The 15,803-nt window shown below is 39.1% G+C and overlaps 1 protein-coding gene across 3 annotated transcripts in view; it reads left to right on the forward strand.

Moving 5' to 3' along the window:
• XRCC5 (X-ray repair cross complementing 5) overlaps positions 1-15,803 on the forward strand; it is an 87,862-nt gene that overhangs the window by 23,619 nt on the left and 48,440 nt on the right. For all 3 annotated transcript variants that reach the window (XM_079782329.1, XM_079782328.1, XM_079782330.1), the window contains exons 10-14: positions 758-820; positions 2,781-2,918; positions 3,595-3,685; positions 6,425-6,558; positions 7,651-7,847. In XM_079782329.1, coding sequence (XP_079638455.1) covers positions 758-820; positions 2,781-2,918; positions 3,595-3,685; positions 6,425-6,558; positions 7,651-7,847 — 623 coding nt within the window. The remainder of the gene's footprint in view (positions 1-757; positions 821-2,780; positions 2,919-3,594; positions 3,686-6,424; positions 6,559-7,650; positions 7,848-15,803) is intronic.

The raw sequence follows: 15,803 nt of genomic DNA on the forward strand, positions 1-15,803 counted from the left end.
TAAAGGGGGCAAAAGAACACATAGTGTTTATTTTTGCTTTAGTTACCCTCCCTCCAGTGCTCCCCCTCTGTTGAGTTCTTTGCTCTGGTCTCTTTGCAGTTCTTCATTGCTCTTAGGACCACTTAATTTTGCTGATAAGAGACTTCATGATTGGTTGTTGTTAATCTCGCTAGCTTCCCCCCTTTCCCCTTGAACTGTGGCAATGTACTACTCCAGAAACAGTTGCCCAAATATACTTCCTGTGTTTTATGTCACTCTGGACTAACACACTATTATCTCTGCCCAGGGTATTTGTGGCCAGACTTTTTATCTCAGTTCAAAACACATCCTTTAAATCTTAACTTAGGTGTCACCATTTGCAGAAGCCTTGCCTGAGCCCTCATGACCAAACTAGATGCCCTTCTTATGTACTCTTGTGGCACCAAACTGTAATACTGTATTATAAGACTACTCTTGTGTCCTTGTAGCACTGAATGTTAGTACTGCACTGTGGTTAATTTAATATTTATCTAAGCTCCTCAGGACAATCTGTATCTTATTCATTGTTGTGTTTATAGTGCCCAGAACAATGTTGATGCATATTAAATGCTCATATATTTATTGTGTTGAATCTTAAGTAATATGTTGTTTCTAGTACTTGTCAGTGTTTTTCAGTAAGAACATTTTGAATGGAATTTCTTAGCAAACTGTGGCATTATGGTTTTATGTATAACTTATTTTGGATCATAACTGATTCTTTTCTCACTTACTCTTTTAGGTCCACAGGAAATATTTCATGGGAAATCAAGTTCTAAAAGTCTTTGCAGCAAAAGACGATGAGGTGAGTTGACAATGGGTCTTTGAGGTAGTGTCACAGAATTAAATTGTCATTTTAAGTGAATTGTTTGGGACATTTATAGTTTAAAATGACATTAATTATTGTAACGGCAGTGGGGAAATTCATTGTCCTTTAACTCTGAAAATGAAGAAGTGACTAATGAATTTGTCATAGCATGAGCACAAGACCTTAGGAAATAGTCCTACCATCGGACAGCAGGTGAATGTTAAAAACAAAAATATTTGAACACATGCATTTAGTATGGGGATCTCAGGGTCCCATGATAAGAAAGGTTGGGGTCAGGTTGACATTTTCATTATTATGGATATTGGACATTTAGTACTGGCTCTAGTGTCCTGGAGATGAGCTTCACTGACTCTCTGGACCACTTCTGTCATTGAGAAATTTGTCTTTTCCAACCCCCATCTCTTTGCACTCTTTCCCCACCTTCCCGAGAGATTCTGTTTTCAGGCTGGTTTCTGCCTGGCTAACAACCCATGACTCTTGCATCCTACACTCACGTAAACCTGCCCTCTCTGTAAATATTTTCTGTGTGGCTTCCAAGTCAGAACTTATTTCCTTGGAGATGCTGATCTAAGCTGGAAGATTAGAATATAGTGTCTTTTTAAGACTACTGAAGCAGGTCTCCAAATATTTGTATTTAAAATTAGTAGATGTAGAAGGCTTGTTTTGGGGGAAGGGGAGGATGATGGTGTACAAGATCTAGTCCTCTTAATCCTCTCTTTCTCTTCACTTCTGAAGGGTAGCTGGCTGCAAATTTAGTGAATGGATATGCCATTATTCCATCAGAACACTTGACGTTAGGAGAAAACACTCGGTACTGCACAGATTCACTAGAGCACAATAGGCTCTAATATGTGAATCCTCCAATTTAAAAATCCGAGTTCCTGGGTTTCTCCTAAATCAGATCCTGTTGGTAATCATGCAGTTTTGGGATATATTGTCAACACATCTTAACTGCATTGTTAACTTCTGCTGAATATAAGTCTGGATTTTAGAAGAATGTTAAAGCTGAATATACAGACTTATGATTCATCAACTCATGAGACTGGATAAAATAATCCCCAAGTAGAGCTTTAGAGTAAGAGGAGGAGGGAAAGGTCAAGAGCAGAGTGTCAAGTTAGTTGGAGGAAGAGAAGAACCAAGGGAGGAGTGGCTCACAATGTATAATAATCAGGAGAGAGTGTTACTCTGAAGCCAAAGGGGAAAGTGCATGGAAAGGGGATGGTCATGCTACTGAGAGGTCAAGTAAAATGGGATCCAAGGGCTTAGCAATTAGGAGGTCATGGGTGACTTCAGAAGATAATTTCAGTAAGACAGTCAGGTCAGTAGATGGATTAGATTGAAGAACAATCTTGTGCTAAGCAGTGACAACAACAAGATGATTATTTCATGGAATTTAGAGGTGAAAGGAAAGAAAGATACATGTAGTCATTTATGGAGAAAGGGGGACAAAGGAAGATTTTGTTGAGGAAGGCTAAGACTTGAGTTTATGTAGAGGGTGAGGGTATGAATTCAGAGGATAACGAAGATTGAAGTGATAAGAGAGAGGATTTAGATGATGAAGTAAAGTTCTGGAAGAGGTAAAGTAAATGTGATCAAATGCAAATGGGTAGAGTGTGGCCTTGAAGTGGGTGAAGGTGCACTTTTAAAAAAAATCTGAGCCCTAGCTGGTGTTTCTCAGTGGATAGAGTGTCAGCCTGCAGACCAAAGAGTCCTGGGTTTGATTCCGGTCAAGGACACGTACCTTGGTTGCAGGCTCCTCCTTCTCTCTTCCACTCTCTCTAAAAATCAATGGAAAAATATCCTCGTGTGAGGATTAAAAATAAAATTTTTAAAAATCTGAAACAGGAAGACAGTGGAACAGTCTTAGGAGTATTTGGTTCCGTTGTGAAAACTCTCCTGTGTTGGATATGTGTTAATGCTGCATCTTTCTTACTAGGCAGCAGCGGTGGCCCTTTCCTCCCTGATTCGTGCTTTGGATGAATTGGCCATGGTGGCCATAGTTCGCTATGCTTACGACAGAAGATCTAATCCTCAGGTTGGCGTGGCTTTTCCTCATATCAAGGACACCTATGAGGTACAACCCACAGGGCTCTTATTCATGATTTTTTCCCCTTCAGTTTCTTTATTCTAAAGAGTGCTTCTCAACTGTTAATGTGTGTGGGAATCACTTGGGACAGCTTGTTTGTGCCACGCCGGCACGGCCAAAGGTGAACCTGAGTGGGGGCGGCTGAAAGGCTTAGAAAAGACAGACAAAAGAATGAAAGCTGGGTCTCGGTGGGACGCAGCTTCCTGAGAGCACCACGGACTACAAGCCGAGTCTTTATTTTATAGCCAGATGCCACGAGGCAAAGTAAGGGCGTGGTCAAGATATTTACAACATTCTCGTGAGTTTCAATCCTACTCAACTATATGCACCTGATCAAGCTTTGTTTACTTGCAGCCTATATCACTTAGGCATGTGGGGACCATAGGTTCAAGCTTATACCTATAGCTGTTGGCTATAATTGTGCTGGGAGGGCTCTGCCCTCCAAGCTGGGACTTGCACGTGGCCACGAGAAGACTGTGCCCTCTCATCAGTCCAGATACAGATAATAACAGTAATCAAAACACTGTACTTTCCATGCACCAGCATTGGGCCTTCTGATTTTCGAAATATTTTTGTTGTGCCATTTTCACAGCATTTGGGACCAGTTTTATATTTTTTTATTAATTGGATTGTTTTTGCTTTTTCCTCCTTTCTTTCTCATTAGTGTTTGGTGTATGTGCAGCTGCCTTTCATGGAAGACTTGCGGCAATACATGTTTTCATCATTGAAAAATAATAAGAAATACACTCCCACGGGTGAGTTTATTTCCATTTTGCTCACTAATTGGCTCTGAACACAAACTGTTCTTGGGAAATCACCTGTCTGCAGTCATTGGCTGGGGCCAAGGTTTCACAGGATGGAATTAGTTGGGTCCAAGTAGCATCATACACAGTAATGAAGGTGGTTCATCATGTGTTTTTCCAGTAATAAGGATAGGTTTGCCCTGAACTCTCCAAACACTCTCTAGGTTCCCCCTTCTGACTTAGGATTTATATCTAGGAAGCAGCTTGTTAGAAATGGATGTACATTCTCTAGTTGTGAGCAGGTTTGCCCTTTACGGAAGTGAGTTGACATATAGTATTAAACCTGGGACTTTAGTGTCATACATAAAATATGTTATAACTTTGACTTGAAGAGTGATAGTGTTGGAAATTATCTTTGCCCTTTCTTTGTAGTTTCATGGTAACAGTTTAAGTCGCACTGTTCCTCATTTCCAGGAGTTACTTTGAGCTTGGCGTGGAAAGGCCATTATTAAGCATCTGGCTGCAAATGTCAGGGGCTGCACAGAATGAGTCTCACAGATGCAGATCCTGTCTTCCAGAGAGCTCACAGTTTAAGACAGTTGTAACAAAATATAGTAGTGGGCCAGATGTAGAGAACATACCACAAAGAACAAAAACGACAAGTAGATGTTTTAGTTTACAAGTTTTTCTCTGTGTCAGTGTAGGATTAGGGAATAGTAGGTGACTCTCAGAGCTGGTTTCTCTCTGTGTTTCTTTGGTTAGACCTTTTGGGAGAAGTGTGCAGTAGGAAAGCCAAGAAACAAATGGGCTTCTGGGGCTTGTGTCTTTCCCTTCTTCTATAAATGAGTCCCACTGCATCATGGGGGAGCCAGGCGAGGACTTCAACATGCAGAAGCTGTCCATATGTTAGAGTAGTCTATCCCTACCTCTTAATAATCCCAAACTTTAAATGAGCAGAACATTTAAAAAAGAGAACTTGGTTGAGAAATTATGGACAGACACCATTCACTCAGGACCTAAAACATTAAATATCTCTTGACCTGTTGATTTATTTTCTGTGAGTTGACATTTTTGTTTGCATTTTCTCCATTAGAAAAATGTATTATTAAAACTGTTTGGCATATTTCCCAAGTAGATATTTATGTAGGGGTGTGCAGTGCTAGAGTGATCTGGCCTGATACGGCCTGATAGCTTGTAATGGCAAATGAAAATCACTGCATGTTCATACACAAGTACCACCTACTATGTTGCTTACGTAGTCAGCTTACGATGGTGATGGCTGTGCCAGTGCCTGAAGTCCCCTAGAAAGTCCAAGAATGGGATAGGAAGTTTTATGATAAATATCTGCATGCTCTTTCCTTCTGTAGTAGCTGTTCAAAAGGGAAATTTGTAGCAGTGACGGACAAAAGCATAATGGGTGTTTCAGGAACCGCTTACTCTTTTCTACCTTTTGTCTAGTGACTGTGGATGATCCAAAATTAGCACCTCAGCATTTAGGAACTGAACTGCTGTATGAATCAGCAGCATGAAAGTGACACATGGTAGTTTAAGTAGAAGCATTTTTGAGAGAGTTGCCTTTCATCCACATTGCCGTGGGGCATGTCATTTTTGTTGACTAGGTCGATTTTTATTGAGGAGCACTTGCTTTCTTTTAGATTTTAGAAAAGTCGTAAAGAAAAGGAAGTCATGTTTTTGCTCTTAAGGATCTTTAGAGTTTGAATAAGGCATGAACACAAGTATGCATATATGCAGAGTGTGCTTAGTGCCATGAGGTTTGTGAGAGGAAAGGGCCCCTTCTGACTTGGGCGGGGCGGGGGGTTGTGAAGGAATCTGCTCACTCTGCTCCAATGTTTTCTTCCTGTGATACAAGTTCTATTAAATCCTTATAAAATTAATGCTTTTTTCTTTTCTTTTTTAAAACATTTATATTGATTTTTAGAGAGGAAGAGAGAATAATATTAATGTGAGAGGGAAACATCAGTTGGCTGCCTCCCACACACCCCCTACTGGAGTTTGAGCCCACCACCTGGGCATGTGCTGGGAATAGAGCCAGCAACCTTTTAATGCACGGGACCATGCCCAACCAACTGAGCCACACTGGCCAGGGCTTTTTAAATGTTTTTCTCATTTAATTACTAATTTCTTTTTAATATTAATTCATTGAATGCTGAATATTTTGAGTTGTCATATACAGGTTGGGTTTTGTGTGGCTGTGGTCTGTGGTTTGTGTGGCATTCCACTGAAACAAAGTCTTTTGCTTTTTTTAATTTTTTAAAAATATGTTTTTATTGATTTTAGAGGAAGGCAGGGAGAGGGAGAAACATCGAAGAGAGAGAAACATCGTTCAGCGGACTCCTGCATACCTTCTGCTGGGGATGGAGCCCAAAAACTGGGCATGTGCCCTGACAGCAGTCTCTTGGTGCATGTGATAATGTTCAACCAACTAAGGCACACTGGCCAGGGCTAACCTCTCTCGCTTTTGATATGATTTCCATTGTCAAAAGTTCACGGAATGGTAGAACTGGGGAGGACCTAAGAGACCAGTTACTCTAAATAACTCATTTTTACATAAAAGAAAACCAAGACCAAGGTAAATGATTTGCATAACTAGAGACTATATTTGGCAGAGCCAGGGCTGTGTAACCTGCCAGTATTGCTATGAATAGCTATGAGTGGGAAGCATTTGTTTTAGTGGAAAATAATAGAGTTAGTCTATTTTTCTTTCTGCTTCTTTGTTTATCCTTGTTTTAGAGGCACAGTTAAGTGCTGTCGATGCTCTAATTGACTCCATGAGTTTGGTCAAGAAAGATGAAGAGGGGGACACCATTGAAGACTTATTTCCAACCACCAAAATCCCAAATCCTCAATTTCAGAGATTATTTCAGGTGAGAAAGGAAAGATGAACCAATCATACTTTTTTAAATGAAAGAGAATTGAGTGAAAAATTAGGGTAATTGACCGACCAGTCACTAGCAAATGTTTGTAATCCCCTCAGTTGCTCTATATGTTTAATGGAAGAAAGTCACCTTCTTTCTACTAAAAGAGAAAAATACTCTGAGCTTTTGGAAAGAAAGAAGTCAAGTTAGGGTGCTTTTAATTTCTTTCTGGAGAAAGGCTGTTGTTTTTTCAGGAGGGCTTAATAAAAAGCCGATTTTCCTTTTATGTGTTTTCCAGGCTTTTCTCCTTTTTTAAAATATCCAAATAGTAGAGTTTTAATGAAGTTTATAATAATCACTATTAGGGAAGAAGTGTTCCAGTGCCACATTTGTCAAAAATTTCATAATTAAAGGTAGCATAAAGGTCAGATAAAGAGGTTATAGTATGAAACTATTAAAGAGTAACTAAGATACAGGGAAATATGAATTTCTGAATCTTGTGCCAAAGGAATTGGGAGGTGTAGATTGGATTAAGGGAAACGGGAAGTTGAAAAGAGAGCTGACTTATGCTGAGCAAGGGGAGGCATAGGCCAGGGTTGAAGGGAAGGAGTATTCCAGTCCTGGATTAACTCAGTGACAGCAGGACATAGGCTTTTCTGAACCCCCAAAACTGAAAATGATCACATGCAGCTTTTTCAGGCAAACTCTTCCTCACAGAGCAGTGAAGGCCTATTTCTGAGGGGGTGGGGGCTGTGGATGGAGACACCCTCGACTCCCTCTTAACTCACTTCTTAAAACATCCTTAGCTAGCTCAGGTCCATATGAGGGCCCGCTGTAATTTTGAGGGATCTTCTACACAAGAGAAAGTGCCTGGTTTTTTTTTAAATGTTTATAATTCCTTTAAATAATGAGGGGGGATAGGGGGAACAACTTTTGTTCTAAAATTAGAAATATAAAGCTTAATATGTAAGGCCTGACTCAGGGAATGCTTTAGTAGTCTCAGTGTAATCAAGTATAAGTTCTTAGAAGTTTTTGACAACTGGACGTCAAATGGCCTTTGCCATTTACTTGCATTTTAAAATCCTTGTACTTACCCCACAGTGTCTACTGCACAGAGCTCTACATCCTCAGGAGCCTCTGCCCCCAGTTCAGCAGCATGTTCTAAATATGCTGGATCCCCCCACTGAGGTGACAGCTAACTGTGAGATTCCTCTCTCCAAAATAAAGACCCTATTCCCTCTGACTGAAGCCATCAAGAAAAAGGATCAACTGACTGCTCAGGACATTTTCCAAGACAAGTAAGTAATGCTATGGTTGCATTTCACATTAGACAACATAAGATTGGTGGTAGTCATAGACTGGGGCTCCAGGACTGACAGTTGGTTGTGGGAGGAAGAAACTTTTGGTTATTTGACCCTGGCCTTGAAAATACTGGTTTCTCATCTGTGCATTGTAGGTCTATTTTATTCTTGTTATTCACCTGGAATGGAGAGCTACCTTCTGGGCTGTTGGCTTTTTAATCAGCATCAAATTCTTGCTTAACACATACACATACACACACACACATATATGTATATGTATATTAAGGCTAAACAGTTTTGATTATCTAATACTAAATTTTACCATTTTCTAAAGTAGGGTGCTAGGGATGAGAGGAGAGGGGTGAAGGTCGTAAGGTTTTTTGTTTGGGAGGTTTGGTATCAGGAGAATGTCAGTGAGATTTTTGGAGGAAAAGTGGGAAGGGGAATGAAAAAACCTGGCCCTGTGTCAGTGATGCCCTTGGTTAAAGCATCAGTGAGTTGTTTGCATTGATGGATAGCAAAATGCTTTTCATATAATTCTCAAATCAAATCAAGCTTTCAGGAAGCTATTACGTTTTTTCTTCCCTCAGCAAATTCTTTTCAGAATCTGTATCAATTTCCATTCAAAACAAAACAAAAACAAACCATAAGAAATTGTTTTTTATTATCCAGAATCATTTGGGTGTATAACATTGATTTTTTTTTACCAGTTTTAGGTTTGGTTATTGGTGACATTTCCTCCCAAATCAAAATGATCTGTTCATTTATTTAGATTGGATTCTGTGATCTAGATTTAGTCCACATTTTTTTTTCTTCCTTCCCACAGCTGTATCTTTATTGACAAGTAAAGCTTATTTGTAAATACCCCATTGGAAGAGTACTGAGTAATTTCCAAAAACCTTCACAGGGTTCTGTAAATTGCTAATTTAATGAATTATCTTCCAAGTTGAATAGAAAGCTTTACTTTCTGTGGCTTTTTAGAGATTAATACCCCCGGCTTTGTTAGAATTGAAAAAATAATAATAATCATGGGATTGATAGATTCTATCACGTGCTTTCCTGATACATTCTGGAGAGTTGTTTCTCTTTAGCCTGTCACGCTTTCTTCTACATAGAAAGGCTGTCATGGAAGTTTACTTTCTCTCTGCTGGCCTCATATACCTATATCCCTTGGGATTAGGACTTTAGAACAGTTTAATGAAATTTGAAGTCCTTTTCTTCCTATGGCAGCCTTGCTTTGGCCTCACCACAGTCATTAGCTATTCTCTGTGTTAAGGCTCCAGTTCCTGATCCTGATTACCTTCTGCTGTTGTGGGAAAGAAAGAGGTCATTTCCCCTTCTCCCCTTGATTAAAATGTATATTAGCTGACTTAAAAAACAACAACCGAGTGGCTGTTGTTCTGTGATTTGGTCCCTGCTGTGATGACACCTTCAGCTCTAATCCTACCCTTCACTCTTTCTGGAAGCTTGAGTGTCTCCTGGCGCCTGAGAATTATCTCGCTCACACACACCCACTCACACTCCCATTCTCTACCTTTCTTCAGAAATCTTTGTTTTTAAGAACTGCAGAAATGATGCATTTAACAAATATTTATTGAGTACTTTCTATATTTAATAAGAAAGATTCAGCCCCTTCCGCAAGGTTATTAAAACCCTTAATTTTTATGGTAAGGTACCCATCAGCTTTGGAGGTGGTCTCCCCTAAGAGAAGAAAATTGCTAAAAACTAATTATACTTTTGTGTATATTCAGTATCTCTGTATCCAGGGTACATATTTCCTATATAGGGGCAAGGGTCAAAGACTGGGGAGTGAGCACATGTCAGTTCAGGAAGTGTCAGAGGCCAACACAAAGAGCCATGGACTGGAAATCATGAGTCTTCATTCCAGCTTTGAACTCTTTATGTGATTTTGGTTAAATAATTTTACCTTTATGAGAGTGTCTCCATCTAAAAACAGCATCTCAACAGATATCGTAATAATATCTCTTAAATTAATATTTAATTTAATAAGCATTTTGAACTATTTAGAAGGGAGGGCAGTAGTCAAAACCCAAAGTGATAATAATATCATGCTGTCCCAAGTTAATCCTTTCACCTGTGTCCTGAGATGTCATCTCCTTTCTCATCTGGTACCTTAGTCCAATACTAATTTCTTCCCTCTTTCTGTATTTTCAGCTTCTCCCTTTGTACCAGTCTTTCCCTCTACACATTAACACTATATTTCTTTCCTCTGTAACAAAATAAAATAAATCTCTCGCTTCCCCCTCTAGTTACTACCTATCATTTTCTTTCCTTCCATAAGCCAGGCTAATTGGCAGAATAGTCTACTGATTTGATTCTTTATTGGGCACTCATTGTCTCGGGTTCCTGCCCCCACTGCTTCCCTGAAACTGTTCTTCCAAAAGACACCAACTGCTTAAATGTACTTTAGCTCGGCAGCCCTTTCTTTCTTCACCTCTTAGTAGCACTTGACATTGTCAGTTTTTCTTTGCCTCTTGGAACTCATATATCTTCCTTAACTTCAGCTTCTCCAGGTGTTTCTGTCTAAATCTTTGACAGCTCCTGCTTCGATTCCTCTGGGGGCTGCTTTCTTTCCCCACCAACCTTAAATGTGGATGTTCTGTAGGACTCTTCCTCACAAAGAGCTGACACTTACTGGACGCAGGTATGTGCTGAATGCTTTGCTTGACATGTATTACCTTTTAGATCCTTTGGGCCATCCTCTGAAGTAGGTTCTTTTATAACCCCCATCTCAAAGCTGGGGGTACTGAAGCTTAGAGAAGACAAGAAACTTGCCCAAGATCACAGCTGACTACATGTTGGAGTGAGGATTTAAATGCAGGCAGTCCAGCTCCAGAGCTTGCACTCTCACCCGTTGTGCCACGTTGCCTTCACAATGCACGTTCTAGGACCTTTGATTATTTCACATGCACATCTTCACAAACTACTAAGTATCTGTCCATCCTGACAGATTTCCAGCCTATCCACTGTATCTTAAGTATCTGTCATTATTTCAACTTTAATGTGTCCAGAAATGACTTCATCCTCTTTTTTCTTCCATGCTCCTTTTAAACCCCAATTCATGCTATTTTTTATTCTCTGTTTTAGTGAATGACTCCTATTTTCCAGGAAGTCATCACTTTTTTACTTTCCATATCTAGTTGGTTTACCAAGATATATTAGATTTACCTCAAACCCACTCCTTTCACTTGGGGTTAATATAGTGTCTAATAGCATTGATTTTGGAATCGGATACATTTGGATCAGACCCAAGCATTTCCCTTTAATAGAGGTTAAAATTGGCAAGTGGTTCTGTGTCAAGTGGCCATCACAGACACCTGCCTTTCCGGAGGCTGCATAGGAGAGTGGTTACTATGAGTTGAGGACTAGTTGTGGACCCTTTACTAATTGTGCGTTAGACAAGGTCAGGCCCTTTTAAACCTTGGTTTGCTCATTTGTAAAAGACAATAATAATAACTAACACATAGGGTTGTTGTGAAGTTTAACTGAGATACTTTAAATACATTTAGCATAGTGACTAGTACATGGTAAGCATTTTATTTTATTTATTTTTCTATTTTTTTATTGATTAAGGTATTACATATGTGTCCTTATCCCCTTATTGCCCTCCGCCCTCCCCTCCCCCACTCATGCCCTCCCCCCCCTGGTATCTGTGTCCATTGGTTAGGCTTACATACATGCATACAAGTCCTTTGGTTGATCTCTCCCCCTTACCCCTGCCCTCCCCTACCTTCCCTCTGAGGTTTGATGGTCTGATCGATGCTCCTCTGTCTCTGGATCTGTTTTTGTTCATCAGTTTATGTTGTTCATTATATTCCACAATGAGTGAGATCATGTGATATTTATCTTTCTCTGACTGGCTTATTTCGCTTAGCATAATGCTCTCCAGTTCCATCCATGCTGTTGCAAATGGTAATAATTCCTTTTTTTTTTTTTTTTTTACCACAGTGTAGTATTCCATTGTGGAGATATACCACAGTTTTTTAATCCACTCATCTGCTGATGGGCACTTAGGCTGTTTCCAAATCTTAGCTATGGTCAATCGTGCTGCTATGAACATAGGGATGCATATATCCTTTCTAATTGTGTTTCTAGTTTATTGGGATATATTCCTAGAAGTGGGATCACTGGGTCAAATGGGAGTTCCATTTTTAGTTTTTTAAGGAAACTCCATACTGTTCTCCACAGTGGCTGCACCAGTCTGCATTCCCACCAGCAGTGTACCAGGGTTCCTTTTTCTCCGCATCCTCTCCAGCACTTGTCGTTTGTTGATGATAGCCTTTCTGACAGGTGTGAGATGGTACTGCATTGTCGTTTTGATTTGCATCTCTTGGATGATTAGTGACTTTGAGCATGTTTTCATATATCTCTTGGCCTTTCTTATGTCCTCTTTCGAAAAGTGTCTATTTAGGTCCGTTGTCCATTTTTTGATTGGGTTGTTTATCTTTCTTTTGTTAAGTTGTATGAGTTCCCTGTAAATGTTGGAGATTAAACCCTTATCGGTGATAACATTGGCAAATATGTTCTCCCATGCAGTGGACTTTCTTGTTGTTTTGTTGATGGTTTCTTCTGCTATACAGAAGCTTTTTATTTAGATGTAATCCCATTTGTTTATTTTCTCTTTAGTTTCCATTGTCCTAGGAGCTGTATCGGTGAATATATTGCTTCGGCTTATGTCTGAGATTTTGCTGCCTGTGGATTCCTCTAATATTTTTATGGTTTCCCGTCTAGTGTTTAAGTCCTTTATCCATTTTGAGTTTATTTTTGTGTATGGTGTAAGTTGGTGGTCTAGTTTCATTTTTTTGCATGTATCTGTCCAGTTTTCCCAACACCATTTATTGAAGAGACTGTCTTGACTCCATTGTATGTTCTTGCCTCCTTTGTCAAATATTAATTGAGCGTAGTAGTTTGGGTCAATTTCTGGGTTCTCCATTCTATTCCATTGGTTTATATGTCTGTTCTTGTGCCAGTACCAGTTTTGAAAAAAGTGGCTTTGTAGTACAGCTTGATATCTGGTATTAAGATCCCTCCTACTTTGTTCTTCTTTCTTAGGATTGCTGCAGCTATTCGGGGTCTTTTTTTAATTCCAGATGAATTTTTGGAGAGTTCGTTCTAGGTCTATGAAATATGCTGTTGTTATTTTAATGGGGAGTGCATTGAATGTGTAGATTGCTTTGGGTAGTATGGACATTTTAATGATGTTGATTCTACCAATCCATGAACATAGTATGTTCTTCCCTCTGTTTATGTCTTCCTCTATCTCTTTTTTCAGTGTCCTGTAGTTTTCAGAGTAGAGGTCTTTTACCTCCTTAGTTAAGTTTATTCCTAGGTATCTTAATTTTTTTGGTGCAATGGTAAATGGGATTATTTTTTAAATCTCTTCTTTTGTAAGTTCACTATTGGTGTATAAAAATGCCATAGATTTCTTGGCATTAATTTTGTATCCTTCTACATTGCCAAATTCATTTATTAAGTCTAATAATTTTTTGATGGAGTCTTTAGGGTTTTCTATGTACAGTATCATGTCATCTGTGAATAATGACAGTTTTACGTTTTCTTTTCCAATTGGATACCTTTTATTTCTTCTTCTTGTCTAATTGCTATGGCTAGCACTTCCAGTACTATGTCAAACAGGAATGGTGAAAGTGGGCATCCTTGTCTCGTTCCTGTTCTTATGGGAAATGGTTTAGTTTTTGCCCATTGAGTATGATGTTGGCTGTAGGTTTGTCATATAAGGCTTTTGTTATGTTGAGGTATGATCCCTTCATTCCCATTTTGCTGAGGGTTTTTATCAAGAAAGGGTGTTGGATTTTGTCAAATGCTTTTTCTGCATCAATTGATATGACTATGTGATTTTTATCTCTCAATTTGTTTATGTGATGTAGCATGTTTATTGATTTGCGGATACTGTACCATCCTTGCATCCTGGGGAAAAATCATACTTGGTCATGGTGTATGATCTTTCTGATGTAATTCTGGATCTGATTTGCTAGAATTTTGTTGAGGATTTTGGCATCTATGTCCATGAGGGATATTGGTCTGTAATTCTCTTTCATTGTGTTGTCTTTATCTGGTTTTGGTATTAGGGTAATGCTGGCTTCATAGAATGAACTTGGAAGTGTCCCTTCCTCTTGAATTTTTTGGTATAGTCTGAGGAGGACAGGTTTTAGTTCTTCCTTGAATGTTTGGTAAAACTCCCCTGTGAGGCCATCTGGCCCTGGGCTTTTGTTTGCTGGAAGCTTTTTGATGACTGCTTCAATTTCCTCCATAGTTACCGGCCTATTGAGATTTTTAGATTCTTCCTGATTGAGTTTTGGAAGGTTGTATTTTTCTAGGAGTATGTTCATTTCCTCTAGGTTGTCTCGTTTGTTGGAATAGAGTTGTTCATAGTATTTTTTAACAATCTTTTGTATTTCTGTGGGGTCTGTTGTTCTTTCGCCTCTTTTATTTTGGATTTTGCTTATTTGGGTCCTCTCTCTTTGCTTCTTGGTGGGCCTGGCTAGAAGTTCATCATCTTGTTTATCCTTGCAAAGAACCAGCTCTTGGTGGCATTGATCTTTTGTATTGCTTTTTTTTTTTTTTTTGGTCTCTATGTCATTTATTTCTGCTCTGATCTTTATTATCTCCTTCCTTCTGCTCACCCTGGGTTTTTCTTGCTCTCTTTCTAATTCTTTAAGTTGTAGAGTTAGATGATTTATTAACCTTTTTCTTGTTTTTGAGGTAGGCCTGTAGAGTTATAAACTTCCTTCTCAGGATTGCTTTCACTGTGTCCCATAGATTTTAGATCGTTGTGTTTTCATTGTCATTCGTTTCCAGGATGTTTTTAATTTTTCTTTGATCTCTTTGGTAACCCAATCATTGCTTAATAGCATGCTATTCAGCTTCCAAATGTTTGAATTTTTTTAATTGTAGTTTATTTCTAATATTATGCCATTGTGGTCTGAGAAGATGCTTGATATGATTTCAATCTTCTTGAATTTGGAGAGACTTTGCCTGTGACCCAATATGTGGTCTATCTTTGAAAATGTCCCATGTGCACTTGAGAAGAATGTATATTCCTTGGCTTTGGGGTGAAATGTTAAGTCCATCTGATCTAGTGAGTCATTTAGGATTGCTGTTTCTTTGCTGATTTTTTGTCTAGAGGATTTATCCAGTGATGTCAGTGGGGTATTAAAGTCCCCTACTATGATTGTACTGTTGTCGATCCCCCCCCCCCCCCCCCCCTGATATCTTCCAGGAGTTTTTTTTATGTATTTGGGTGATCCTGCATTGGGTGCATATATGTTTACCAGGGTTATAATCCTCTTGTTGTATCGATCCCTTTAGTATTATGAAGTGGCCTTCCTTATCTCTTGTTATGGCCTTCACTTTGAGATCTATTTTGTCAGATATAAGTATTGCTCATGGTAAGCATTTTAAAAAGGTTAACTCTTGCTATCATCACCCACTGCCATTGTTTTTATCTAGACCTCAGTTTAGTCTGCTTTCCTGAGATAACCCCTTAACTAATTTCCCTCATTCCACTCTTATCCCTTTTTAGTCCATTCTGCTACCTGAGTGTTTTGTTTTGTTTTTACATTTATCTCTATTATTGAAAGTATTACAGGTGTCCCCCTTTTTTCCTCATTGACCCCCACTGCCCTACACCCAACTCCTACTGCTAGGCCTTCACCCCGCTTTTTTCTGTGTCCATGGGTTATGCATATAAGTGTACAAGTTCTTTGATTAATCTCTCCCCATCCACCCCCACCTTCCCTCTGAGATTCATCAGTCTGTCCCATGCTTCTGTGTCTTTGGATCTATTTTGTTCATCAGTTTCATATCCTTTTAATAGTAGTAAAGATGTAACCGGAATTGCCTTTGCTGTAGTCATTGACATTACTTTCCCACTCTAAGATACAGGTGATATTAAAGTCTGCTTAGATGTCATAT

This window comes from Cnephaeus nilssonii (genome assembly GCF_951640355.1).
Source record: "Cnephaeus nilssonii genome assembly, chromosome: 10".
NCBI lineage: Eukaryota > Metazoa > Chordata > Mammalia > Chiroptera > Vespertilionidae > Cnephaeus > Cnephaeus nilssonii.